This window comes from Cynocephalus volans, chromosome 11 (assembly GCF_027409185.1).
Source record: "Cynocephalus volans isolate mCynVol1 chromosome 11, mCynVol1.pri, whole genome shotgun sequence".
Lineage (NCBI taxonomy): Eukaryota > Metazoa > Chordata > Mammalia > Dermoptera > Cynocephalidae > Cynocephalus > Cynocephalus volans.
In genome coordinates, this window is record NC_084470.1 from 22,603,976 (window position 1) to 22,631,263 (window position 27,288).

Here is a 27,288-nt window from a genome sequence, read left to right on the forward strand (position 1 = left end):
AGTTTGTGTGTGTCCAGAAATTTATCCATTTCCTCCAAATTTTCAAATTTGTTAGCATATAGTTGTTTATAGTAGTCTCTAATGATTCCTTGTATTTCTGAGGTATGACTTGTGATATCACCTTTTTCATTTCTAATTTTTATTTGTGTCTTCTCTGTTCTTTTTTTAGTTCTGCTAATGGTTTGCCAATTTTATCTTTTCAAAAAAAAACCTTTTTGTTTAATTGATCTTTTGTGTAATTTTTTGTGTTTTTATTTCATTTAATTCTGCTCTCATCTTAATTATTTCTTTCCATCTACTAACTTTGGGTTTAGATTTTTCTTGTTTTTCTAGTTCTTTAAGATGAAGTATTAGGTTGTTTACTTGCTGTCTTTCCATTCTTCTGAAGCAAGCATTTAATGTGATAAATTTCCCCCTTAGTACTGCTTTTGCAGTATGCCACAGGTTTTGGTATGATGTATTATTATTTTCATTAGTTTCAAGAAATTTTTTGATTTCCTGTTTAATTTCTTCTTGGACCCATATGTCATTAAGTCAAATGTTGTTTAACTTCCATGTGTTTGTATAGTTTCCAGAGTTTTGTTTATTATTGATTTCTAATTTTAATCCATTGTGGTCTGAAAAAATACATGGAATAATTCCAGTTTTTTAAAATTTGTTGAAACTTAATTTGTTACCTAATACCCTGAAGAATGTTCCATGTGCTGATGTAAAAAATGAATATTCGGAGGTTGTTGGATGAAATGTTCTGTATATATCTGCCAAGTCCAATTGGTCTAAAGTGTTGTTTAGATCTTGTGTATCTCTGTTGATTCTAGATGATCTGTCCAGTGTTGAGAGTGGGGTGTTCAAATCCCCTGCTATTATTATATTAGTGTCTGTCTCTTTCTTTAGGTCCAATAGTATTTGCTTTTTAAATCTGGCTGCTCTGATATTGGGTGTATATGTATTTAAGATAGTTACTTCTTCTTGTTGGATAGATCCTTTTGTCATTATATAGTGGCCTTCTTTATCCTTTTTTATGGTTTTTGGTTTAAAGTTTAGCTTATCTGATATAAGAATAGCTACTCCAGCTCGTTTTTCATTTCTGTTTGCTCAGTATACTTTTTCCATCCTTTCACTCTTAGTCTACATGTGTCTTTACATGTGAGATGAGTCTTTTGAAGGCAGCATACTGTTGGGCCCATGTTTTTAATCCAGTCAGTCATTCTGTGTCTTTTGAGTGGGGAATTTAATCCTTTTACGTTAAGACTTAGTATTGAAAGGTATTGATTAACTCCTGGCATTTTACTGATTTTATTTTTGGATGTTTTAAATGTCTTTTGTTTCTTTCTTATTTACTGTTTATCTTCTGTGTTTGTTGGTTTCTTGGGATGGTGGGTATACTTTTTTTCCCTTTTTCATCTTTATTTTACTAGTGGGATTTGTTCTTTCTCAAGTAGTCATGGTAGTGATGGTTGTTTTTCAGGTACCAGACCCAGTACTCCCTTGAGAATTTCTTATAAGGCTGGTTGTGTGGTAGTAAACTCCTTCAGTTTTTGTTTGGCTGAGAAATATACTATTTGTCCTTCATTTCAGAAGGATAGCTTTGCTGGGTAAAGTATTCTTGGCTGGCAATTTTTGTCTTTTAGCATTTTGAATATATCATCCCATTCTCTTCTGGCTTTTAGGGTTTCCAATGAAAAGTCTGATGTTAGTCTGAGGTGCTCCCTTCTAGGTGACTTGGTGCTTCTCTCTTGCATCTTTAAAGATTCTCTCTTTGTCTTTGAGTTTTGTCAATTTGACTATAACATGTCTTGGAGAGGACCTTTGTGGGTTGAATGTGTTTGGGGATGTTTAAGCCTCTTGAGTCTGAAGATCTGTGTCTTTCCTTATACCTACGAAGTTTTCTGCTATTATTTCATTGAATATGTTTTCAGTGCTGTTTCCTTTTTCCTCCCCTTCTGGAATATCCATGATTTGGATATTTGAATGCTTAAGGTTGTTTGTTATCTCTCTTAAATTTTCTTCATGTTTTTAAATTCTTTTTTCATTTTTCTTGGTCTGCCTATGTTATTTTGAACAGACCAACTTCAAGGTCAGAAATTCTCTCTTCTGCTTGTTCTAGCCTGCTGGTTAAACTCTTCGTTGTGTTTATTTCTTTGAATGAATCCTTCAGCTCCACAATCTCTGCTTAATTTTTTTTCAGGGCATTGATTTCTTCATACATTTCTTCCTTCAGGTCCTGTATATTTTTTCTCATTTCATTTTGTTGTCTTACTGAGTCTTCTTGTATCTGTCTCATTTAGTTCCTTAGAATTGTTGCTCAAAATTCCTTGTCAGTCATTTCAAGGACTTCCTGATCTGTAGGATCTAGAACTTGAGAGTTATTATATTCCTTTGGCCATATCCCACTTTCTTGGTTTTTTTATATTTCTGGTACCTCTTCACTGGTGTTTAGTCATTGTGGCAGAGGGTTTCATGGTCCACTTGTTCCACCCTGTTATCTGGCCTGGATCCCGCAGGGGCTGACAATTCGGCATTGCTGCCTTGGGGTCTGGAGGTTGGCGGGACAGCCTCTTAGGGGCAGGGACTCACTTGGGCTGGGTCCCATAGTGCCATGGTGGCTGCCCTGCTGGTTCATTACTGTTGCCTACCTCGGGGCCTGAGGGTTGGCGGGTCAGGCCTCTGAGGTGGATGGGCACTCACCTGGGCTGGGTCCCATGGTGCTGTGGTGGCTGCCCTGCTGGTTCGGCACTGCTGCCTCCCTTGGAGGCTGGGGGTTGGCAGGTTGGGCCTCTCAGGGCTCGGACTTGCCTGGGCTGGGTCCCGCAGCACAGGAGCAGCTGCCCTGCTGGTTTGGCACTGCTGCCTGTCTCCGGGCGTGGGACTTTCTTGGGCTGGATCCTGCAGTGGGACGGCAGCTGCTCTGCTGGTTCTGCGCTGCTGCCTCCCTCAGGGCCTTGGTTCAGAAGGCAGAAGGGCCTATTTTTAATCTTATCAGCCTTTGCAGCATTATAGTCAGAATTTATGTATGTGTGTATATTAACATGAACAAGTTCTTCTCATGTTTAATAATTTTAAAAGCTAATTTTACATCTTTTGCTTGTTTAGTGCTTACAAATGTAATTTTACTTATCAAGGGTATAATGAAACAACCCCTGAAATCATATGCTCTTTATCTATGGGAATCTATTTTATATTGACAAAATAGTTCATGACCCAAACAAGGTTAAAAATCATTGGCTTATACACGTAAATGTTTTCATTTAATTTGGATGATTTTAGGAATGTTTGCTAAAAAGTGTTAACTTTTACTTGAGATAATTTTTATAATTAGCAATTTAATGCAGATTTCCTGTTTATTTAATTTTTTTAAATCCTCACAAAATAAATGCTGCATTATAGTGCATAAACCTGTCTTCAGTGCTGTTTTTGGCATAAAAACATAAAATGACAATATAAAAGTTTCCCATTTTGTTTACGAAGTTGCATGTGTGGGAGGAAATGCTTTAAAATATTTTTTTCTTTTCCCCCACCCCCCCAACCTGGACTTCTTCATCGCTGCAGTCAGATATAGAGAATACTCGGTGGTGGTATAAGTTGAGCACCCAAAATCCAAAGTCTGAAGTACTTCAGAATCCAAAGCCTTTGAACACCGTTATGGTGCTTAAGGGAAATGCTCACTGGAGCATTTTGGATTTCAGATTTTTCCGATTCGGGATGCTTAACTGGTAACTGTTCTGCAAAAATTTGAAAAACTTTGAAATCCGAAACACTTCAGGTCCCAAGCATTTCGGATAAGAGATACTCAAACTGTACTTAGCAAATTCAGTGTAGTGTATATCAAGTTATTAAAACTTGCCTGAAAATAGTTCTGATTAAAAGATAAGGCAGGTATTATTTTTCCCATTTTAGATATTAATAAATACTAAGTCAAGTTAAGTTAGATGTGTCAGTGTACTTTCTGCTGTGACTGTGAACGAAGACCACACTTCAGTGACTTTTAGTTGTTCTTCTGCTTTGTGCTCTTTCCTGTAAGAGCACAGTACATTTCAGAAATTATTCTTTCTTACCTTCCTAAAGGTGATTTGAATTGGAGCTGGTAATCACTGGTAGGGAGCCTGTCAGAAGTTATATATTAATTATTCTCTTACTTATTCGTTGAGTCTTATTCTTGTGATTTTTAACTTAAATATTTTACATTTTTACAGGTGAAAGGGAACCTTATTTAATTATTAGGCCAGGATTCTCTGTACCCAAGGTTGATTTTGAACTTTATTTCAGTTTCTTTAATTTATTTGATTTCAATGCAAATAACGATATAAACCACTTTTTTTTAATACTCAGTATAAGAGTAATAAAATTTACATAACCATTTTCGAGGTAAAAATAAACTACCTAAGATAAAACTAGTATGAAAGAATGAGTTGAGAGAGGGTTTTTTCTTTGATTATTGGTAATTATGTAGAAGTTACTGAGCAACTTTTTATGAAACAGATTTCACTGAAATGTGTTATTAAATCAAGGGACATTTTTCAGTTCATAGAAGAGTCTTCTGACGATAAAGAATATCAGAAAAAGCCATAAGAGAGATGTATTCTGTATACTTGGATATTTTTAAGACAGCATCCAGGTATATGTTTGGATAGCTGCAGTGCACATTTAAGTCAATCTCTAGGGCCCTCCCTATAATATAAATTCAATGTTTTATGTCTTTGTCTTCTCCTTCCTCAACACTCCTCTGAGTGTTTTCTTCATACTTATCTAACTCATGGGATATTCAGTTTTTTAAAATGTCTAAATAACTTTGAAGTTTCTGAACAGGTTTCTTTAAAATAGATGGTATTAGGGTTTGAGAGGAAACAGAAACCCAAAAAGTTTTATATAACTTTTCAAACAGTGGTCAGATTAAATTTAATGTCTAGCATAGGATAGAAAAAGATTAACTGTAAAATTTGTTGTTCCACAGGTACTGTGAGAATAGAGATGTTTCGAAATATGCAGAATGCAGAAATCATCAGAAAAATGACTGAAGAATTTGATGAGGTATAGCATTCCAATATTTATACAAATTGCCTATTTATACTTTTAAATGGTGAATATGTTTATTATTTCGTTTTGTTTTGATTTGGTGTTTCAAATGAGAGTAGATATGCTATTTTTTATTTATATGATAATCCATGCTATTAATTCCAAAATTAATAATCTTTGAAGATTTGATTACATTGTATTGAAGTACCCTCATAGCATTGAATAATGACTGGTGACCATTAAGGATATTAGTAGTATGCGGTAGAAGTTGATTCTTGACATTCGTTCTTGAAGACTGTCTCAAACTCCCAAATCTATAAATGCATCTCCAACAGTTTTTTGTTCTGTGGAATGCTAGTCACATTAATGCTTTAAAGGAAAATAGGATTTGGAGGTCAAAGAAGTTTGAGCACAGCTGCACATTATACCTTTCTTAGAGATTATGAGAGCACATTTTCTTATTTAAAGCTCTTAGAAATCCTGCTGGAGAAAAACCTGCTTCACCTTAACCCACAATTTGTCAAAATTATTTTACATGGAATTTCACTCCCCTCCCACCTCCCATATGTGTGCGTGCGTGCGTGTGTGTGTGTGTGTGTGTGTGTAACTTAAGCTTTTATTGGGACATGTTACTTGACAGTATTCTAATTGGAAACACATTTTTTCAATCACCTTTTTCATTTTCACTGAAATATTCTTTCAAGCAGTTTTACACTTGAAAAAGCAGTTCAGATTGTAACTGCTGAAATATTTTGTTTTATTTCTATATTGTATTCATAGTGAACTGAATTTATCTCATAGTTTAGGCCACCACTAATTCCCATTTAAACTTTCTGCTTTTTGATTTAAATAAGATTTCTGTTATCTGGTAGGTGTTCTTTTTTCTTGCCTTCAATAGTAAAAGATTGGTTTTCTTTCTTCTAGGTCTGCTCATTTGGGGGGGATGGTGCTCAGACTTTTCATTATTGTTATTAATTTTCAGTTGAAAAAGGTAATAAAAACATGGTAAAACAAACACACTCAAATATACGTATCATAATGTATGTCTTTATCATCAGGTGTTCACTTTTACTCTAGCAGCACACAGCAAAAACATTTTACATCTGGTTTTTTAAAGAAACATTCTGCCAGTGGCTCTTATACTATTTTAGTCACATTCCATGGGAGGTAGGGGGAAACCTTACATTGTGACCTGTGCATATATATGTCCACAACCCCTTATCTTTAATTCTGTAATCCAAAAATTTCTGAAATTCCAAAGGACTCTTTTCAGTTTAGTTGGTGGCAAAACCTGGCCTCAGCTAACATGAGGTTATTCAGTTTTTGTTTTTCCCAGTGTGAATATCTGTGTGATGCTGGGGATAAACACTAATGTTTTGATTGCAGCGGGCTGCCCCAAATTCTGTTGGGATGTAATGTAGTGTAAGGTATATGTACTATATTACCATCTGTCTTGCTACAGCCATAGCTACGCTAGTTGTCTGGTTGGGGTTATTGTCGGACTCCTGCTGACATTGTCAACTGTATTGCTAAGTGACTATGCCAGTTGTATGGCTAGGCAGTTCATAACTAAAGCTAAAATGTTTCATTATTTTAGTTACACTAAGTTTTCCATTTGTATTGTCAGGGTTTGGGGTTAGGGCCCACAGACCCTTCAAACCCGTTGTACAGCTGGGTCACTAGACCCCTCACACACCTGGCTGGGTTACCAGACCTCTCACACACAGGTCCATGCTAGATAATTGGGAAAAGATCCCGGGAGCCATTGGCAGATGACATGAGCTCAGTCCTCAGCTTCTTAAGCAGCAGCAGCAGCGATGGCAGCAGCTTACAGGAGATTCAGTGGCAGCAGTGGTGGTGGCGGCCTCCCTGTGGCCCCACCGGGAACAGGGAGCACCATGGATCTGAGCCACTCATCCTTTATACTTAAGTCCATAACCAAGGGACACCTGGGTGCCCACACACATCTATGTCAGACAGTAGCCAAGGAACACCTGGGCACACGTGCATATTTACATCAAATACTTGGCAAGATTCTAAACATCTGGGGGCCCTGACCATTTTCCTATATTTTCCCTACACCATCTGAAGTTCAAAAACTTCTAGATTCTGAAACATTTCCTTGGGGTTACTTTTCACTAAAAAATAATTTTGCTGTTGTTGTTACTGCAAGAGTTTATATGTGGTAAATAGAAAATGATAAAGCCAGATTAAGGTATTAGTGGTACGTTCACTCATCAGCTACTAGAGTGACTCTGCCATGCCAGGTTTACACAGGTGATTCATATTACAGATTAAAAAGTAGTATGCATCTTGGACCTTTAGAACACTAACACTTAATGGAAAGATTATTAAAAGTTTAAGATAGTAGTTCCCAAACTTTGCTGCACATTATTATCACCTGGGGATCATTAAAAAATACTGGTGCCTGGCACTCTCCCACATCCCCACACATTCTCATTTAATTTGGTATGTGACCTGGGTATAGGGATTTTTAAAAGTTCACAAGGTGATTCTAATGTACACTAAAGTTTGGGAGCTATTGGCTTAAAGGAAGTAAAAAGAAGAAAGCCAAGAATTAAGTTATTAAAACTCTTCACGTATGAGAGTAGAGTAAGGGGAAAACAGAAATGAGTACACTGTGACAATGCACAATAACAAGAAGTCATTACTTTTGTAGTAAGATTTTAAATAACTAGAGGAAGATGATAAATTCAAGGAAATGAAGGTCGTGATATGCCTTAAAAAATATTCCTGTGAATATTGTCAAATATTTAGTGTATATTGAAGGAGTAGTACACTTACCAAAAGTGATGAGTTACTTAGCAGGTTGAATTATTCAAAAGGCATGTATTTCATATTCCTGAATATTTTTTCTTTCAATATTTGAGCTGAGTGGCCTAATCAAAAACTTTTAAAAGCACCATTTTGATTCTTTTCCTGTTTCATAGTACAAGTAACATAGTTTGATTATGGTAAGAATGTACTAATTTAAATCAGGATTATTTATTAGATATCTTCTAAGACTATTCATTTTGTCTTCAGTCACTTTAGAAAGATACTGCTAAATACTGTTATTCCCCAAGAAGTATACTTGAGCTCCTGTTCTTCATTACAAAGATTATAAAGTTTGTTAATAGATAACCTTTCTTTAAAGCCTACAAACCTGCACATAGCCAGAAGTGTTCTGTAATGATAAGGTCAACCTAATTTAGAAATAAATTAATTCTTAGAGCAGTCTGTGGTTCTTCATAGTCAGTAGATGCACGTAGTTCTTGTTGGAGACAGCCATTGGGAGCTAAAGCAAAATGTAGTATTACTAGAATTAATCTTGATACATAAACTCTTAGATGTGTTTCTCCAAGGTCAGTAGGCATAGTTTTCATTTACTTAAGTGTGACCTCTATGTAGAGAAACTTTTAACACAACACAATTAACATATTTATTTTGTGCCTTTAATTCTTGTCTGTTATTTTGCATCGTGTTGCTCATAGTTATGAATTGTAAGATTTTGCATATTGTGCTCTCCTACAAATATTACAACTTATACTGTAGCTTTTTTCTGTTCTCATTTCTAATCATGTGTTCTTCTCTGATTTATTTAAACTTAAGTAGAACTTTTTATCTGTCCATTTTAGCATTTAGTTAAGCATTTATTTGAGCATTTAATGAGTATAAAAATGGTTAAATAGTATAAAAACAGAAAATGTAAAGGAAATATTACAGATATGGTAGACGAATGCTGAAATTATCTCCATTTCCAAATTAAAGTCTCTAAATTTTTTCAATCATACATCTCATCAATAAAGCATTTTTCAGCCTATATTTCTAATAGTGAAAATCTGTGATAAAGCTAATTTGATATATAAAGTTATTCTCTCTTCTCCTTCTTCCCCACACTCCTCAAAGGGCTAGGTTGAGTTCTTATCTTGTGAGAAGAAGGCTTAAGAAGTAACTGCCTGGTGATTATTTCAGACTTTTTAGTTGTGAACTAAGTCTATTTCCTAAACGTCTTATAAATAATAATAAATAAATGAAAATATTCCCCTCCTTGGTAATCAGAATATTGAGTGTATAGTCCTTATTTTTTGCATGAAAGTGTAGTTTGCAGCCTATGTACATTTATTTATAGAACTAAATGTGCATACTTCTGTTAACAGATTATTTATGTAACAGTAATCTTTAAAAGACAGATAAAGAAGACAAATAATATTTTAAAATATCCTGATTTAAATACTGTGATTGCATGATGGTTTCAAATATTACAGGCTAATTTCGCAAGACTCAACATCTTTTTAGACAAGGTTCTAATATTGGTAATGGGTCTATATCCTGTTTTTAATAGTCACCTTAATGATTTGACTTTTTCAAGTTCAGTTTATTATCATATCTCTTTTATATTGTCATGGCTTTAAATTTTATGGTGGTCTAAGAAGAGCTTGTGCAAAAAGTTTCTTTGCCACCACATTTCTTTCTATTCACTTCTGATTACAAAGTTAGGTTTTTGTTTTTGTTTCTGTTTTCTCCAGAAATCTGTGCTTGGTACCTTTTTCATCCCGTGAGGAGCTTAAAGATTGTGCAAACCATAAAATCTTTGAATTGCTCATATGTAACTTACAGTAAGTGAGCAAAGCAGTGAGGAATGCCGTTTCTCCTCTCAACCCCTTTGAGTATTGAACTTCTCCTACTCTTTCTTTGGGATACCCCACATACCATTTGTGACATAAAACAATCTGAAATGGACCCAGTGAGGGCATACCAGGCTTATTTTATATATTAAACATAAGCAACAACTTCTTATTTTTAAATAAATAAATAGAAATAGAAATTCTGAAATTTACCATTCCATTTGTGTTTTACACTTCACTTTTGAGACGGCTCCAAGATGAGGAAGGTAAACAGAATATTAAAGAAATGGAGCAGATATGGAAATGAGAAGTGCCAAAAGACAAAGGGATAATTAAGGAAAAACTCATGAAGACTCAAGAAATTGCAATCAATTTATAATGTGAAAAAGTGTAAGAAAGGAAATATAACTATGAACCTACAGTGCAAAATATTGGAACAAGAGTAAACATGTTGAATAATAATAGCAAATACTTGTACTTACTGTGTGCCAGGCACTGTTGTGCTTTACACATACAGACGGTCCCCAACTTATAATAGTTTGACTTAGATTTTTTTACTTTATGATGGGTTTGTCAGGGTATTAAATGAATTTTCAACTTAATATTTTTGACTTACTGGACTTATTGGGACATAACTGCATCATAAATCAAGGAGCATGTGTATTTCATCTTCACAACATTTTTATGAGGTAGATCTTTTATAGTAGTATTATCCCCATATCACATATAAGAAAATTGAGGCACAAAGGGGTTAAAAACTTGCCTGAAGTCACACAACTAGTAAATGGCAAGCCAGAAATTGAACCCAGACCGTCTAGCTTCCAAGTCCCAATTCTTCACCACTACCCTATTCTGTGTATTATATAATTGCAAGTTTATAATCCTGAAATGGTTGGGAAAAGGGTATTCAAAGGACTGTTGTGCTCTTTCCACTTGAACACCTTTGGTCATATAAATTTCTGTCTATTTTTATTACCAATGTCTTATTACTGATCAAACGAGTTATGGAATTATAATAGTATATTTTCTTCAATGGGCCAGTTATTCTCCCTTGATCTAGATTAATCTTTTTGGATTGAATTAAATCTTTTTTTTTTTTAATATGTTATCTGAGATATCTGCTCATTATGAGAGATGCTTAAATGAAATACTTATGAAGCCAAAGTATGACTGAACAGTAATATTTGTATCAATGGGGATTAAATCTGCACCTGGATTAGTTATGATTAACTATGTATTGAAGTTATAATTACACACTGGTAATTTCAAGATTTTTATCCATTTAAAAAACATATCTATGAAACTTGATTTTATAGCAATACAAATAAATCACATTTGTATTTGTTAATTATTATTAAGACCTATTAAGTTATCTACATAAAGCCAAGTTTTAATTCTGTATTTTTTTTATGTATTATAATGGTATAATTTTAACAGTTGTTGAGTAAATGAACTATTTAGTTTTTCCACCTTTATATAGGTTGAATTTATTTTTGTGTTTATTTAATAGACATTTATTGAATGTTTGATATATGCCCAACTTTTAGTTTGGAATTGTATATTTAGAAATGAGCAAGGTTATAACTCTAATCAGTGAGCTCATGTTCTAAATGGGGATAGAGCTTTGTAAACTAATAACAATAATACCTAGATAACTTCAGTAGTTAAGAAATACATAAGACCCAGTGAGAACCCAAAGGCTGAGTTAACTATCTGAGTTGTGAGGGCTTCACAAAATATTTAGCCCTAGAACTATGTTTTTAAAGATTAATAGAAGTTCATCAGAAAAACCAGGAAGCAGTTCATAGGGAAGATGGAGTTTAGGATGTATAGGGGAAAACAATGAGACATGGAGCTGGTGAGAGAGAATCTGAAGGCAGGTTGTTAATATCCTTGTATTACTAGACTAAGGAGATTGGCTTTGATGCTAATAAATAAGCCATTCCCAGAACATTGTTGGGCTCCTAAGTATACTAGACAGTGTCCTGGATAAATGCTGGAGATACAAAGATTAGTCAGATATGGGCTTTGAAAATTACAAAAATGTTATGACATTGACTTGTAGAATTGCTTTTTTAAGGGCCGACCCCGTGGCGCACTCGGGAGAGTGCGGTGCTGGGAGCGCAGCTGCGCTCCAGCTGCGAGTTTGTGATCCTATATAGGGATGGCCGGTGTGCTCACTGGCTGAGCGAGGTGCGGCCGGTCTCAAAAAAGACAAAAAAAAAAAAAAAATTGCTTTTTTAAAATAATTTTTATATTATTTCTCAATTGGTATATATATGACTTTATGGACCTTTTGGAATCCATTAAAACTTTTGAGGATTTTATTTCAATTTCCTGATATTTTAGAAGTATGAGATTGTGCCTGAATCTGAAGAATTAGCTTATGTTTAATTAGGAGAGGTCTGATAATAAAAAGCAATTTCTCTTTAATTGCGTTATGGCAGTCAGCCAAAATAATTTACCTAAATAATTAATCTTTGTGATTATTACTTGCTAAATGCACAATAGAACAAATAAACCAGAGTTCAAACAGTATATTTAATGAAACATTTTATTTAGGCCCCTCAGTTTTGTTTTGCAAAGATATTTTTCACTACAGCATCCCAAGGGCAAGTAACATATCTTTTTCTTTGTTCCCCTGACATATGGTTCTTATGCAGTCTAAGTTTTTCAGGAAAAATTTAAATGGAAAGCTGTTCTAATCTTGGTGATATGTAAGTTCACAGATGTGGTTTATGTGTCATTTGATACATACAAAAGAGTATGTGTGACATATGAGTAAGATGTGAATCTACCACCCCTATCTTAAGAACTGAAATACTAATTGTACTGAAATTTCCTGTTTGCTCCTCTGTTTTCCCATTCTGTTGCTTTACCTCAGGTAATCAATGTCATGAAATTAAAAAAAAATATTTTTTTTTCTTTACTTAAAGTCCATTGATTGTTTACCACTCTTTATGAAATGTTTGTTACCATGCATGGATGAGAGTAGAAGGCAGACATTTGGTGGCACCTCATTTAACTAATTGATAACAGTTTGGGGCAGGACATATTTAAAAGGAGTGATATTGGCATTCTCATTGCTACTTTTACATTGTATAGTCTCATTTCTGTTTGTGGCTGAGGAAACACAAATTGTCAATTTATGATTGATTAAGTATAAAAATCTATAGGGATATTTTAGGTAACCTTACCATTATTTTAGATCCATTTTGAAAGTATTATTCTCATGGTGATTCATTCATTTTATTTATTTGAATGTCTGTAACATCGCAAGTATCGAGTATACAGGCACTGATTATACCAGGCAAAAATCCCTCCCCTCATGGAATTTACATTCAATTTAGGGGAGAAATGCAAATAGGTAAAATACCTAGGCAAAATATTAGTATGATCAATGGTCCTAAATGCTATGCAAAGAAGGGAGAAGAGATTTTGGGAGGCTGGGGAGGGGGACGGGACATTTAAAACAGGTTGGTCAGGAACACCTCTCTTAAGAATGTGACTTTGAGCAAAGACTTGATGGAGGTAATCAAGCAAGCCATGCATATAGCTGAAAGAAGAAAACACAAGAGTAAAGGCCTTGAAGTAGAAGCATACCTAGTGTGTTTGAGAGACCACAAAGAAGCTGGTGTGGCTTACGCACACTGATTTACATATTGCATTTGATTGTTGTGTTCTCAGGACATTTTGAAAATATAAAACAGTTTTTCCATTTTTTTCCCCCTTTTGCATGACATTAACTTTTTGACAACACCAAGCTAGTTGTCTCGTAAGATATCTCACATTTTATTTTTTCTGATTTTTTCCTCCATGGTATTATTTAACTTGTTCCTATATACCCTGTATTTTGTAAACTCAAAGTTAGGTCTAAAGACTTCATTAGATTAAGTTATACATTTATTTGCAAGAAAATTTCCTAGATGAAATTTTGTACTGTGTACTTCATATTGTATCATGGTAGGTAGCTCATAATATCAGATTGTCTACTTATTAGTTATGCTGACATTGATCAGTTGTTTAAGGTGGTGACAGTTACATCTTTTTGTAAAAGTACTTTTCCCTTTGCATATTGAATAATTTGGCACTGTGTTAACATCCTACAAATGACAACTTGCCACTTCATGGTTTTAGTGTCTATTGACCATCTGTTCCTGACATTTGGATTTGTTTTGAATGTTGAAGACAGTGTGTCCTGAAGTCTAGGAATAGTATATTTTGTATCAGTCATTTGTTTTGAACTAAAGTGTGAAGGTCTCTTCTACTAGGACAGACTTATTAGGCATCCCTAAACAAAAGAGTTGAGCCTTCTCTCCTATGAGGCCTTAGAGGCAGTGTTCTTTCTTTGTTTCCTGTTGTAAATAAACCCACCCAGTCAACCAAACCAGAAACAGAAGAGTCATTTTTGTCCAATCGTCATTTAAATCAGAAGATTTTATTTCTTCGATATTTGTATATTTCTCAATTTCTCCGTCATTATTGTTCTGTCTTAGTTTAAACTCTCTGTGGCCTCCTTCTCTTGTTTTTGGATCTGTTAAAGTGGTAAGTCTCCTTGCTCCTTTCCCTTCACCTTTAACCTTGTGACTTCAGCACATTGCAACCAGAAATGTCTTTTTAAAGCTCACATCTTGTTGAAGATATTTGCTCAGAATCTTTCAATGGCCGCTCACTGTCTCCAGAATGAAGTTTGGTGTTCTTAGCCTTCTTTATGCTCTGGCTGGTTACCGCCATAATAAATTGGTTTTATTATTACTACCATAATAAATTCTGTTTTAGCTTGCCAAACTTAAAGCAGCTCTGTCATCCCCATTGTCATGCCTTTGTTTATAGGTCTTTGCTAATTTTATTGCTTATAATGCTGTCCCGTTTCCCTTGCTCAGTTGCATCTGCAGAGAATTGGTACTGAAATGTAATTGATTATATATATTTGTGAGGTACAGAGTTGAATATCAATACCTGTATACAATGTGTGATATCAAATCAGGATAATTAGCATATTTATCATTATAAAACATAATCATTTCTTTGTGTTAAGGACATTTGATCTTCTCTCTTCTGGCCATTTGATAACACGAAATAAATTAATGTTAATTATGACTGCCTAGCCCAATTGTACATCAATAGAATTTATTTTTCCTTATTAGCTGTTTTGTGTCTATTAACCAATTTCTCGCTATCCTGCTCCCGCTTTCCTGCAAACACAGTTCTGTTCTCTCTTTATAATAGTTCAGTGTATTGTAATTGTTGCTTCTTTCTTGCACACGCTCATTTTTTCTTTAGTACTATGTACCCTTATAAAGCTCCTATCATTGTATTAATTCACTTTGTGTATGTCCATCTCCTCTGTTTAAACTAGAAATTCTTTGAAAGTGAAGGTCTTTTTTTGCTCATTTTTGTACCCATGAACCTGGTATAGTGCCAGGAGCGTAGCTGTTGTTCAGTAAATGTTTAACTGGATGGGTGGGTAGATGGTTGGGTGGATGCTTTCCAAACAAGTGTTTAGTGAATCACTGTTTTAAGCAATCATGGTATATGACTTTGAGTAGGCTGTGTTTTAAATTAGATAAGTAAAAGCCAGTGTTTCACCAAAAATAGGATATCATTGTTCATCAGCTGGTCTTAAAAGCTGGATTGTCTTGGATTTACTCTTAGAGAATATTTTCTCTCTTTTGATATCTTACAGTTTGTGATCAAATTGAGTTCCTAAGTATATGATAACGGTTCATTGCTATTTTAATTTTCTACAGATTATTTTTGGGGACTGTTAGAATTCAAGTGCTTAAGGATTAGGCCTTCTATCTCTTCTAGTTACGTGGGCTCTAACTGCTGAGGACTTGTCATGGGATTGTTGTTCTCACCTCAGTCAGAGGCTCTAAATATTCTAGCTTTTGTTGCTGGCTCTTGAAGTTTGGCACCATCTTCCTTTTTTAAAAAAAAAATTCTTAATTGGGTCCAAAACTTTTGAAATAGACTTTTCCATTACTTTCTTGTCTCTCCATTTGGAAGCAGAACCCCAGTATCCCTCTGTTGGAAGGGCAATACTGGGTAGCTCTTCTGTCCTCCAAAGTTCCTCTGATAAACTGTGTGAAGTTCCATTGTAGAGTAGAAAATACATATGCTGTACAATTTCAGAACCAGAACCCTGTATCTCTGGGATCTAAAGCAAGTTCTTTATTTTTCCTAAGGCCTTGTTTCTCTCATCTTTATATGTACCAATAGTCACCACAATGTATGGATTATACAAGATTATATATGTGCAAAGTGCATACCATATAAATGCTAGCTATCTTATGTTACATTTTGCTACACAGAGGTTTCTTTTCCTATATTTTCTTGAACATATTTGGAGGAACTGCTTTTTTACTAGAACTTTTTTGGTGAGCTCTATATCCTTGAGAGCTTGTTTGGAGGTTCTAGCAGGGGAGCGCAGCTACTCGTATACCCTTGACCGAAGAACGGTCCTCTCCTCTAGCGGGGAAGGTCGTCCTCTTCGACCGAGCACGCAGCTTCGGGAGGGACACACATGGAGCGGTGAGGGAGGAAGGGGACACCCGCCTAGCCAGCCAGATCAGCCGAATCAACCCTGGCGATCAATGGGGTGACAGATGTCGCAGCCAGATCGCCCTCACATCCGGTGAGCTCTATATCCTTCTTGTGGATTTCTGCCTGATAGTCTTCCTACCCTAAACTTCTAACTTTTTTCTGCCTTTCTATACCTGTTTCTTATTTGATATGGTTTACCTTTTTCACTAATTTATTCAATAAACTCCTGTACAAAACATCGTCATAAGACTGCTCTCGAAGATTTTAAATATTTGTTGTGGATGAGGCATTTAGGCTACTTGATTATTATCATTATTTAGTTATCTTAGCTTTCCTGAAGAAAAGACACTACTTTGTGAAGGAAGCTAGTTTTCAATACCCCACTGCCCATCATTAACCAGACAGTTCTTTTTGTATGGCTTGTATAAGTATGTGTAGCAAGGAGAAGTATTTATAGCTAGCATTAGTTAAGGGAATTTTTTGAAGTGGATACAGGAAATTTTGTTTTCTTTTTTCAAAACATTTTTCCTTGAAATATTGTTCTTTGAAAGGTGTAAAGTGGTATACATTGTCAGTCTAGTTAGGAATTGAGCTAGGTTTATGTTCTGTTGCTTCTGACAGCATCTTCAATGTACCACAAGCTTCAGATTTCTCTAGTGGTGGGCTGCTGTTGCCTTGGGCTTAGGATACAGAGGGTTTTTTTTTCCCCCCAGTGTTTTGCTACACCCTCAGAGACCTCTGCTGTCTCCACCCCAGTGCCACAGAGGGTATCTCGCTCCCATTCTTGCCCCTTCCCTAGTGGTAGACTGGTGTTACTTGTTGCCTGGTGCTGTGATGGGAGCATCTGTTGCCCTAGTCCTACCTAAATCTTAACCATGACCTGTGTGCCTGAAGCTACTGAGGGGCCTTCTCAGCTTTCTTCTATCCCTTCTTTCTGTGCAGCCATCCTCTCTTCCTTATGTCTGTGGTTGGCCTTGAGTAGAAGTTTTCTGTCCCTCAATGCTAGCAGATCTCTGCTTGATATTGTTGTAGAATTCAGGGCCCAGCACAATGTTTTGTCTCCTTTTCTCTCTCAGGTAGAGGGTTTTGTTGTTGTTTTGTTTTTTGGTCCCGTCCTTCTCCTGTTCTCCCAGTTGCAGTGGGTCTTTGACTACACCATGGGTTGGTAACTCAGTTTGCTACTCCTTCTCCCCACTAGGTTAAAGCTTCTAATTTATAGGAGAGAAGGGTCTGGAAATGTGAGCTGGGCTTCATGCCTTTTCCCCAGCAGTTGAAGACTACCCCCTAACAGACTTCTATCACTAAGAGAGGTGGTCTCTGTTTTCCTGCCCTGTCCTCAGGCTTCGTTGTGAGCACCCCATTGAAACTTGCGGAAAATGGTTTTTAGTGAGTGCAAACTCCCCTTGTTATTCCACATTGACAAGCTAGCACACACTTAGTATTTGACATTTCGTTAAAATTTTAGTTGATTTTTTAATTTTGCACTTTTATGGTGGCTGCCTTTTCTTTGCAGGCTCTGCTGTGGGTGATAGTTTGTGTGCCTTATCTCTTCTTGGAGGGCTTATCATCCTTTGGAATTGAAGTTACTTCAGCTCAGGAAAAGTTTGATATTTTTGGTTGTTGATTCAGCTTATTCTCATTGTTTATATTCTTCTATATCGTAAGTGGAAACCACTAATGAACATCCAGTTGTGTACTAGGATCATTTACTGAATAATTTATCTTTCCTCACTGCTCAGAATTCTTTTCTAACAGTAGGAATGCATTTGTCTGTAACAGACCAATAGTGGCTAAAACTCACAGGAGTTTATTTGTCTCATGCAGAATCTGGGAGTAGCAGTACATGATTGGTAATGATATTCAGTAGGGCAGTCAAAGACCTAGACTTTTTCATCCTTCTCTTTGACTGTTATTTATCCTCATACTTGTTCCTTCATGGTTGCAAGATGGCTGCTGAACATCTAGCACCATGTATGAGTTCCACAGTGAAAGGAGGAAGAGACAGAGGGCAGAAGAGTGAAGAGTTCATATAAGATTAGTTTATCTGTTTTAAAAAGCTTTTCCAGAAGCTCCATCTAACAAATTACGTTTTTCTCAGATATTCCTTACACAGTATTTTCCAGACTGCTAGTGAATCTCCTATGAATGAACACTCTTTTCTTCACACTCTTTCAGTTCATCAACTGAACTGTTTAATTAAGAAATCAAATATTTTAGGGCCAGCCCGTGGCTCACTTGGGAAAGTGTGGTGCTGATAACACCAAGGGTTCGGATCCCGTCTAGGGATGGCAGGTTAGCTCACTAGGGTGAGCGTGGTGCTGACAACACCAAGTCAAGGGTTAAGATCCCCTTACCGGTCATCTTTTTTAAAAAAAATCAAATATTTTACTTCCTTGGAGGTTTTATTTATTTGTTTGTTGTGCTGCATTTGAATCTTCTTAGGTATGATTATTTTTTATTCTGGTTTTTCTATGTAGATTATTCTGCCTTTCTTTCCTCTTGCTTGCTATTGGTGCCTGTTTAGCTCGTTTATTTTCTCTGTAGCTTCCTTGGGGCCCAGGTCCAGTTTTTGTCGATCACTAAATGGCAGAATTGGCTCAGTTGGAATAAAGCAAGAGGAGCTCTAATAGAGTGGGCTTTGTGATAATAGAAACAGCGGGCAGGCTGCTGAGATACCTACACTTTGGGAAGCATCTTGGCTCTTCAGTCTGTATGTCCTCTATATTCTATCCCCACAGTCCCAGTCTCAAAGGCTGGGAAAATTCAACCAGCCCCTTTAGTTTCCTCGTGATCTTTTGAAGGCTCAGTGAACCCTATTATACTCATGTAGCACCAACATTAACTTTCTTTTGGGATTTTTGTCTGTGAGTGCCAGTCTGTTCCTAGTCTCCTCTTTCTGTTGCTTGCTCTTGGGATCTCTCACTGTTCTGAGTATTACGCTAGTTATCTTTCCCAGGACAGCAACAGAATTCAAGGCTTCACTTTTTTTAAACAGTTTTCCTAGCATCACTTTGTTCAAGAAAAGGCAAAAAGCCACAAATTGAGAATATTCAGATAACCATGTTCACAGGATTTCCCACTCTACTTTGTGGATTTGCATTTTGGTACTTACATATTTTGAAGTAGAGAGGGAATCCTCTAATCAGTTGGGTTGAACTCTAAGTTTCGTGTTTTAAACGAGATGACACAATTTGGTGATACCAAGAGGACACATTAGATTTTTTTCTTAGAAATGTTAATAGATCCACTCTACAAAATAAAGGTAACATCAAATTCATAGTGAAACTGGAAGAAACAGGGTTGGAGTTTCAGGAATGAAAGGTTAGTTTTAGACTTCTCAGTGAAATGCTTATACTTTTGAAATATTCAATTCTTAATTTAAAATATTGAAAGATGCTATATGACATTAGTATCATTATTACTTTGATCTAAATTCAGTAGTAAATATCCTTTCTAGTTTATTTATTTATTTATTTATTTATTTACATTCTATGATCTTGTGGAGCCGTTGAGGGGGGAGAGGGGAAAGGGGAAGGAAATGGGATGGAAGAAGAAGGGAGGAGGGGGGGCGGGATTTAGGCCTGTGGCACCCCCCTCATTCCAACAGGGGAGACCAGAAGACTTGCAGCAGTGGCTTGGTCATTGCCAGGCTGGGTGCAGGTGTCATGGGAGTGTGGCAAAAGCCCTCACTCATGACCACCCCAGCTTGGGAACCTGGGGCCCTTCTTTCTGTGGCTTGGTGATCATTGCTGGGCTGGCAGCACGTGTTGGGGGGCGTGGCTGAGGCCCTCAGCCCCCCACCACCCTGGCTCAGGAGAGTCTGGAGTCTGGGGCGCTTCCTGTGGTGGCTCAGTGGTCATCACTGGGCTGGTTGTGCATGTTGGGGGGTGTGGCCGAGGCCTTAGGCCCCCACCCTCTGGACTGGTTGCAGATGTCCGGGGGCATGGCTAAGGTCCCCAGCCCTCCCGCCTTTCTGACTTGGTAGCCCAGGGGACTTCCGATCCTTCTAGGTGTTATAGGTGTTCTTTGGTGAAATAAGACCTTTAGTTAATATCAAACTTTGTCGCTGGTTGTGGGTACTTTGTTTTTGCTTTCAGTTCTGTGTTGGACTATTTGCTGTTCCCACCACTTAAACTCTGCGCTGGAACTAATTTGTTGTCCTTTGCTTTCTTCTAAAATGGGAGAACTTCCTCTGGGAACCAGTACTTGAGCTGTGTGGTTGAGCTCAATTGCTGCTTTGCTGCTCATTCCCTAGGGGAGGCTTTTTGTGCAGCTCAGATTTTAATGGTTGACTTTATAGGTACTTCCAGCTCTCGTGTGATCTGGTACACCTGGGTTGTGTAGAAACTCTGGTTTGGGCCTGAGTCATTTCATCAAACTGCACCCCATGCAATTCTGTATTCCTGGCCAGTCTCCTCTGAGTGGTCCTCCGCTGATTGTGGGACAGATCAGCTGTCTTTGCTGTGCCCCGATGTCCGCCCGGTGGGCCCTTCTCCCCCACACCCCATGCTCCAAACACTTCCCATAGGTTGGGCCATGCGCCAGTCCCCTGCAATGACTTGCTGGCCTCTGAGTGGCTCCTTTTTTTTCAGTTGTTGTGGCTCCTCACTCCTGTGTGGGTCCACAGGAACCCTATTAGTGGTCTTGCTGGCCTGGCCCTCCAAGACCCTCTTCTCCCCTGCTGCCTCTAAGCAACTTCATCCAAAGGGCACAGCTGCAGCCTTTGCCATCTCCTGCTCCATGTACTCAGCAGCTCCAGCCTGGAAGTGGCTGGGATTCAAAATGGTTGGAGCAAGTTTTTTTCCTCTCATCGTGGCTTCTCCTGCCTTTATGTAGTCCGTAGGTCTCTCCTCCTCTCTAGCAGCCTCAGCTTGGCTGTTGTTGCTTTTTTATAGTCGTAATTTGGTTGATTTGTGGGAGCGAGTGACTCTGGGGAATGTCTATTCCACCCTCTTTACCAAAAGTCTCCTTTCTAGTTTAAACTTAAATTTTTAAAAAAATGTTTCCACTTCTAATTATTTCATTTAAAATTCAAATATAACAAACTGGAACTATTATTTTGAAAAAAAGGCTTAGAACAATGAAGTAAATGCTGGTTCTAAAGTAATTTTAAATTTTAAGAATTACTCAGTTGTGGTAGATGAAAAACAAAAAAATATAAAGTAATCAATGTACATATGAAAGTCACCTTCTATTTCTGTCCACATCTGCTTTGAGAAAAAGGGTTTCTATTTAGGTAGGAAGAAAAAATACTTTGATCTAATAGCTATTATAAGTTATACTTAATGTATATATATATACATATATATATATATATATTTTTTTTTTTTTTAATCTCTTTTAGGACAGTGGTGATTATCCTCTTACCATGCCTGGACCTCAGTGGAAAAAATTTCGTTCAAATTTTTGTGAATTTATTGGAGTCCTGATTCGACAGTGTCAGTATAGCATAATTTATGATGAATATATGATGGACACAGTAATCTCACTTTTGACTGGTTTGTCAGACTCCCAGGTCAGAGCTTTTAGGCATACAAGTACCCTTGCTGGTAAGTAAACAACATTTTATTTCCTTTTAATTTGATTTTATTAAATGTGTTTTATACTAATTAAACTTTCTTTAGATAAAATATTAATCCACTGTGCTTCTGAAAAATTACATTTTTACCCAAATTCATCTGAATGGTTTGTGTTATCTGTTTAGGTAAAAGATATGACTATTTTGCTAACTGGCGTTTGATATCCTTAAGAATGAAAATTGAAATTTTCTGGCCAATGTCAACAAATGTCTATCTGAATGTTTAGTTATTTTTCTTCATCCTTATTGTATAACCAGAGAAATTTTAAGAGGCCACTAGTCCATTTTCTTTGGAAAACGTAAGTAATGATAGTTGAAATTCCAAATTCACACTGTATTTCCCCCACTTAGTTACGTTGCTTTATTGCTCGTTGTTAATATACATAAGTATTTATTTGTTTATATATCTGAAACAATTTTATCTAGTAAGGAAACAGACATTCTTCCTATTCCTAGTTCTCTAACAACTTAAACATATCTAAACATAACATCTCTAACATCAGTTCATTCAGGTAGGCTATAAATAATCTGAAGAACTGCCAGATTGCAGTTTTTATTTTTGCTTTCTTCACCTTAGAATTATCTGGCCCTTTGTCAGCCAAGTATATTTATTTTTCCTGTTTTTTTTTTTCTTTATAATGAGGTAATTTTGTTAATTTAGCAGTTAGTCTGTTTTCCCTTTCTACTTTAACTGTTTACCTAAAATGACTCTTTTTCATCCATGATAGAGTGTGTACCTGTATATATAAACATATTTTTAAATATTCTCAAGTTATATCATTTTTACTGGCAGTAACTTTGTCTATATCCACTTATTACCGTGACAAAGCCAGATTTAGGTTTACTAATTGCATTTTATCTTGTATTTGAATTTCAGTTTCTCATTTGTCTAATTTATTTAAAGTATTGGTTCTTAAACTTTAGTACACATCAGAATCACCTCAGTGCTTGTTGAAACAGATTGCTAGACCTCACCCTTAGAGTTTAACAAGTTTCTAGGTGATGTTGATGCTGGTGAGTTGGGGGCTACACATTGCAATCATCTGGTTTGAAATTTTGTCATTTTTTTGGTTTAACCTGTTGCCCAAAGCCAATATAATAATATTATCTGGAGTCATTCGCATGTTTTCCATTTCTCTTTTTCTTCCAGTTCCCTTTTTTTACTTACTCGACACAGTTAATCTGTATTAGTGTCCATTGTTCTCTCAGTTATTGTTCTTTGCCAAACAAACATGAAACACAGTTTATTTTCTTTTGAGAGTTTCTTTTTCCCCATTGTTAGGAAGAGAGGGAGATATTTTACCCAATTTTATCATTTTTAAAAAGATAAAATAAAAATACAATTTATTGTTGAAAAAATGTTTGTAGAGACATACATTAAACAGTTTATTTTGTGTTTTGAGAGTGTCCTCTTCCTCATTATTAGGAAGAGAAAGAGATCTTATACCCAGTTGTATCCTTTTCAAAAAGGTACTCTAAAAATACTGTTTCTTATTCATAAATTTATCAGATATTATACATTCTTTTCTAATTTCATGACCTTTCCTATGTTCTGCATTTGCTCTTTGCTTTTTTTCTTTTCTTTCTTTTCTTTTTTTTTTTTTTTTACTTCTTTTTCATCTTACTTTCTTCTTTCTATGTATGGTAATGCCCATTTACCTGGTCATCAGGTGCATAGGAGACTTATTGATTTGAAATAAACAAAACAAACATAAATTAGAAATAGCTTCAGAATAGCCAAAGTTGCTGTCATAAAAATGAATGAACTTGCCTTAGTAGAGAAGTTAGTTATCTGGTTTCCCAAGGCCAAGAGAGCAGGAGACACAACAAATTAATAGAGGGCAAATCTTAGATACTGCCCTGATGATCCTATTGTGAAATGACAATTCATAACAAAAAAGGCAAAAGAATTAGTTTACAGATCTCAAGATAGAGAACAATCTGGAGCTTTTCTTTAGGGGCAAGATGCCTCTCTTTAATTTAGAAATTTGTCTGCATTTTATATACAAAATTAAATATATGCCACATACTCACAAGAGAAGAGGTGTGGTGTTATAGAAATATGCAAAATATTTTGACTTGTAAAACATACTTTTAATTTGCTGAACAATGTACATTAATTCACTTGCATTTGTCCTTCACTGCCATGTAAATGAAGTATTACTGTATTTTACAGGGTTTATGTTGGTCTGTTTTAGCTATCCTTCATATTGGCTAATTTTCAGTAACTTTTATTGTATTATTTCTTCTATATTTATCCCTTTGGTTTATATGTCTGCTAATTTTACATATGCTTTAAATATATTTTCATTTTGGCTTTCCTCCTGTTTCTTTTGAGTTGAATAGCTCCCTCCTCCCCCTAGTGACTGTCTTTCTTCCTATGATTTACCTGTGTTCATGATAGCTTTTAGAATTGCTTAATGATTGCCATTTTGTTTTCACCTAAACTCTTTTTATATCATCATGTAGCCTATTTAAATTTGAAGTTATTTGTCAAAATCAGGTACTGAAAAACAGAAAGTGATCAACATTATTTTTATATTGATGTTTCAAAGGATAAACCCTGTTTTCTAGTCATTCTCTAAATTTATTTCAAAATATTACTGTCATTCCCATGTGTCTACACTAATGGTCATATCTTCCAAGTCTCAGTTGTATAAAATGTGAGACATATCAGTCATCTACCCTTCAGCAAAGCACAGAGGGCTTGCTGAGAACTTACTTCCAGGCTGGGCAGTAATTATCCATCTTTTCAAGGGTTTTTTGTTCTCATCTTTGCCCTCTTTGTTTTTATATGGTATGTGTGTGAGGCATAGATTAAAAGATAATCATTTTTATTCACTTTGCAGGACAAGTCTTGGGGACTAGATAAAATGGGCAGTATCATTTAATCCTCTGCTTCAAAGACTATGTGCATGGACAGTTGCAAGGCAGTTATGGCCAGATATGATTATCGGCTTTGGAATAAAATGCTCCTTGACATTGCTTATATCTTAGCTGAGAAGAGAGACAATCAGGTTAGTTATCTTGTAGGGTACAGATATGATGAGTTCCAGAGCTTTATAAGTCATCAGAGTGGTCTTATCACTAGTTTAATCTGTTTTCTAAATATCCCATTTTCTTGTTATGAATTAAATGTGTCCCTATTGTCAGTGTTTATGCATTGCATTAATTGTATACTTTTAACTACATTTTTATTAAAAGTTTTTTTTTTATTATTCTATAGTTCTTCAGGTCTGTTTACTCCACATTTATAAGAATAAGAATTCTCATTTTTCCATTGGAGGTAAACTCTTTTTGGAATGCTTTTTAACGTTAAATTGAAACAGACTGTTAGCAGTTACATTTTATATTATATTTTCCTTGTTTTTCTCTTAATTGGAATTTTAAAACATACTATCCTATTTATTTGACCCATTTTAGTAAAGCAGCATCACATTACAGTACAGTTTCATTAACTATTAATCTTCAGAATTAAGTACCTTTATTTCTGTTCTAAATATCTATCTCAGTTGGATATATTAGAACGTAGTTTGTGAATTTAACTTATAAAAGAAATATTTTGCCATAATTATTCTAGTGGGTTTATAGCCTGAGACTGGGAACATTGTTTTCCCTGATTTGCTGAAATTTTTATATTTTATGAGAAAATAATTTTTTTCAAGGTCAAAAATAGGATTCCGTTTTACCACTTTGTTGTTTGGTATTATGAAGATAATTTTACTCTCAAAGGATCTGTTTTTCACAATTATGGTTATCTTATTTTTAGGCCTTTGCTTTTAAAATGTATACCAATAGTTTTCAAGTTGTTAACTTGAAATTTTTGATGGTAATTTCCTGGATGAATAATACTGATTACCTTTTTTATTTTTATTATTTTTTTACCTACATAATTTTCTATGGTGTTACAGGTAGATAAATACTGGCTACCTCTCACTTTTAAGGTAAAGATGCTTAAAAAAAACAAGGGAGAGGGGATTAATAATACAAACTTTGTACTAATAATGGCATAGTGATTGATTCTATTCTTTTTCTAAAATGAACTCAGGAAAAATTAGAAAATGTGATCAAGATCATCATATGAGTACAGTCTTCCCCAGTGTTTAACAATAAGTCATTCTCAGACTCTTGAAGGAGCAAACATTTCTTTATACCTTATTGTTTAACATTATTATGTTGACGTAGGGTTGATTTTATATTTGACAAATGGTTCGTTATTGATTAACATTTCTTACAAAGTCAGCATCACTAGACTTTTCCTCTGAGGAAAGATATGGCATACGAAATTGCTTTGTTCTTTAATCATACGCTGAAAATCATTTTACATTGGACAATTGAGGTCTCTTCTTTGGCTTTTAGTTGCTGAAACCATTTGACATAGTGGTTTATAGAATGTGCTCTGGAGCCAGATTGTCTAGATTCATATCCCTCTATGCCTTTTACTAGTTGGGTAACTTTGGTCAAGTCCTCAACTTATCTGGTCTCACTTTCTTCATATGCAAAGTGGGAAAGATAATGATAACTACATCTTATTAAACAAGATAAGGAGAACTCTGAACAGTGCCTGGTATTAGTATGTTGCTGTTATTCTGTAATGACAAGAAGGGCTAATAATGTTTATGCCAGCGTTTTTTTTATTCATGTTTTTACTCAGAATTTGAGTACCTACTCTATTTAGTAGTAATAGACATGGCAAACGGGAAAATCAAAAATAAACAAACTTTCAAAAACTGCTGAAACCCAACTGCATGCATTTTCATTTTACTTATCTTTTGCCTCTCAGGACCAAAATTCTATTTTTTAAATTCAGTAAGTATTTTATAACTCTTAACCAGACTGGTTATTTCTGGTTTCTGTGGTTAGGATCTGAAAATTTAGGGCACTCTGGCATTATCAAAGAATACACCATAGAGTATAAATAATCTGTCCTACTTTTTGTCTTTATATTTATTTTTCTTATATTCTTTTTTATTAATTCTTCCAGATTCTTACCTTTTTATTGCTTTGTACTTTTACAAAACATTGTGTTATTTTACTTTATCACTTTTGTCTTTCTCACCCCTCCTCCAGATCTAATACCTTTATTCAGTTTTCTAGGGTTTGTATGTAGTAGACTCCTGGTGTTCTCATAGAATTAATGCCCAATAGTTGGCCACATCTGCAAATACCACTATATCATATCACTGTATTCATAAAATAGAGTATAACTTTTAAAGTAATTACCTTTTTGAATCTGTGAATATCGGTCTACCGTAATTTAAAAATTTTTCTAACTAAAGAACTATCATTTTCTTAAATTTCTCTCTTTTACTTTCTATCATCAGGTCTGAAAATTAGCTTTTTGGGGGGTAGCCAGTTTTTGTAAAGAAACTATGATTTTTAAAATCACTTTACAGGTATTACATATCTTGTATTAACTTGGTGACCTTGGACAAGTTACTTCTGTTTCCCACTTTTTCATCCATACAGTATTGACACTAATAGTCCCATCTCATAGTAGTATTGTGAATTTTAAATGAAATA

General features: G+C 35.5%; 1 protein-coding gene across 1 annotated transcript in view; it reads left to right on the forward strand.

Moving 5' to 3' along the window:
- Window positions 1-27,288, forward strand: part of STAG1 (STAG1 cohesin complex component) — a 365,558-nt gene that overhangs the window by 181,674 nt on the left and 156,596 nt on the right. The window contains exons 6-7 of the mRNA XM_063115300.1: window positions 4,952-5,028; window positions 21,532-21,736. Of these exons, the coding sequence (XP_062971370.1) occupies window positions 4,952-5,028; window positions 21,532-21,736 (282 nt within the window). The remainder of the gene's footprint in view (window positions 1-4,951; window positions 5,029-21,531; window positions 21,737-27,288) is intronic.